Source organism: Penaeus monodon, chromosome 33 (genome assembly GCF_015228065.2).
Source record: "Penaeus monodon isolate SGIC_2016 chromosome 33, NSTDA_Pmon_1, whole genome shotgun sequence".
Taxonomy (NCBI): domain Eukaryota; kingdom Metazoa; phylum Arthropoda; class Malacostraca; order Decapoda; family Penaeidae; genus Penaeus; species Penaeus monodon.
The window spans coordinates 21,866,725-21,867,027 of NC_051418.1; the positions used below are offsets into that span (position 1 = coordinate 21,866,725).

The window sequence follows — 303 nt, forward strand, 5'->3', positions numbered from 1 at the left end:
CCTAACACACACATAGGCCTCCAACTCACCCATCGTAGCGACCCGCAAAAGCACAGGTCAACCAGGTCACGAGTAAGCTCAGGAGCCTCAGACGACAGAACTTCATGATGTGTGATGTTGGGGGGGTCTTTTCGTGCAAACTGCCCTTCGCTGTCTGACGGGCCACGTGAAAGCGCTTCCCCAAGAGAGGGGACATAGAATCGCTGTTATGGTGTGATAGCAGTGTGCGACCAACACCACCTGCCGTGAGAGGCGGGTTTTCTTCCAGATGTGCTATTTGCCACGGAAAGAAGTATATGTTTG

At 53.1% G+C, this 303-nt stretch overlaps 1 protein-coding gene across 1 annotated transcript in view; it reads right to left on the minus strand.

Annotated features, from left to right (window-relative positions):
- Positions 1–206, minus strand: part of LOC119594147 (carboxypeptidase B-like) — a 14,479-nt gene extending 14,273 nt beyond the window's left edge. Inside the window, exon 1 of the mRNA XM_037943214.1 lies at positions 30–206. Within this exon, the coding sequence (XP_037799142.1) occupies positions 30–196 (167 nt within the window). The 5' untranslated portion in view covers positions 197–206. The remainder of the gene's footprint in view (positions 1–29) is intronic.
- Between the last annotated feature and the right edge of the window lie 97 nt (positions 207–303).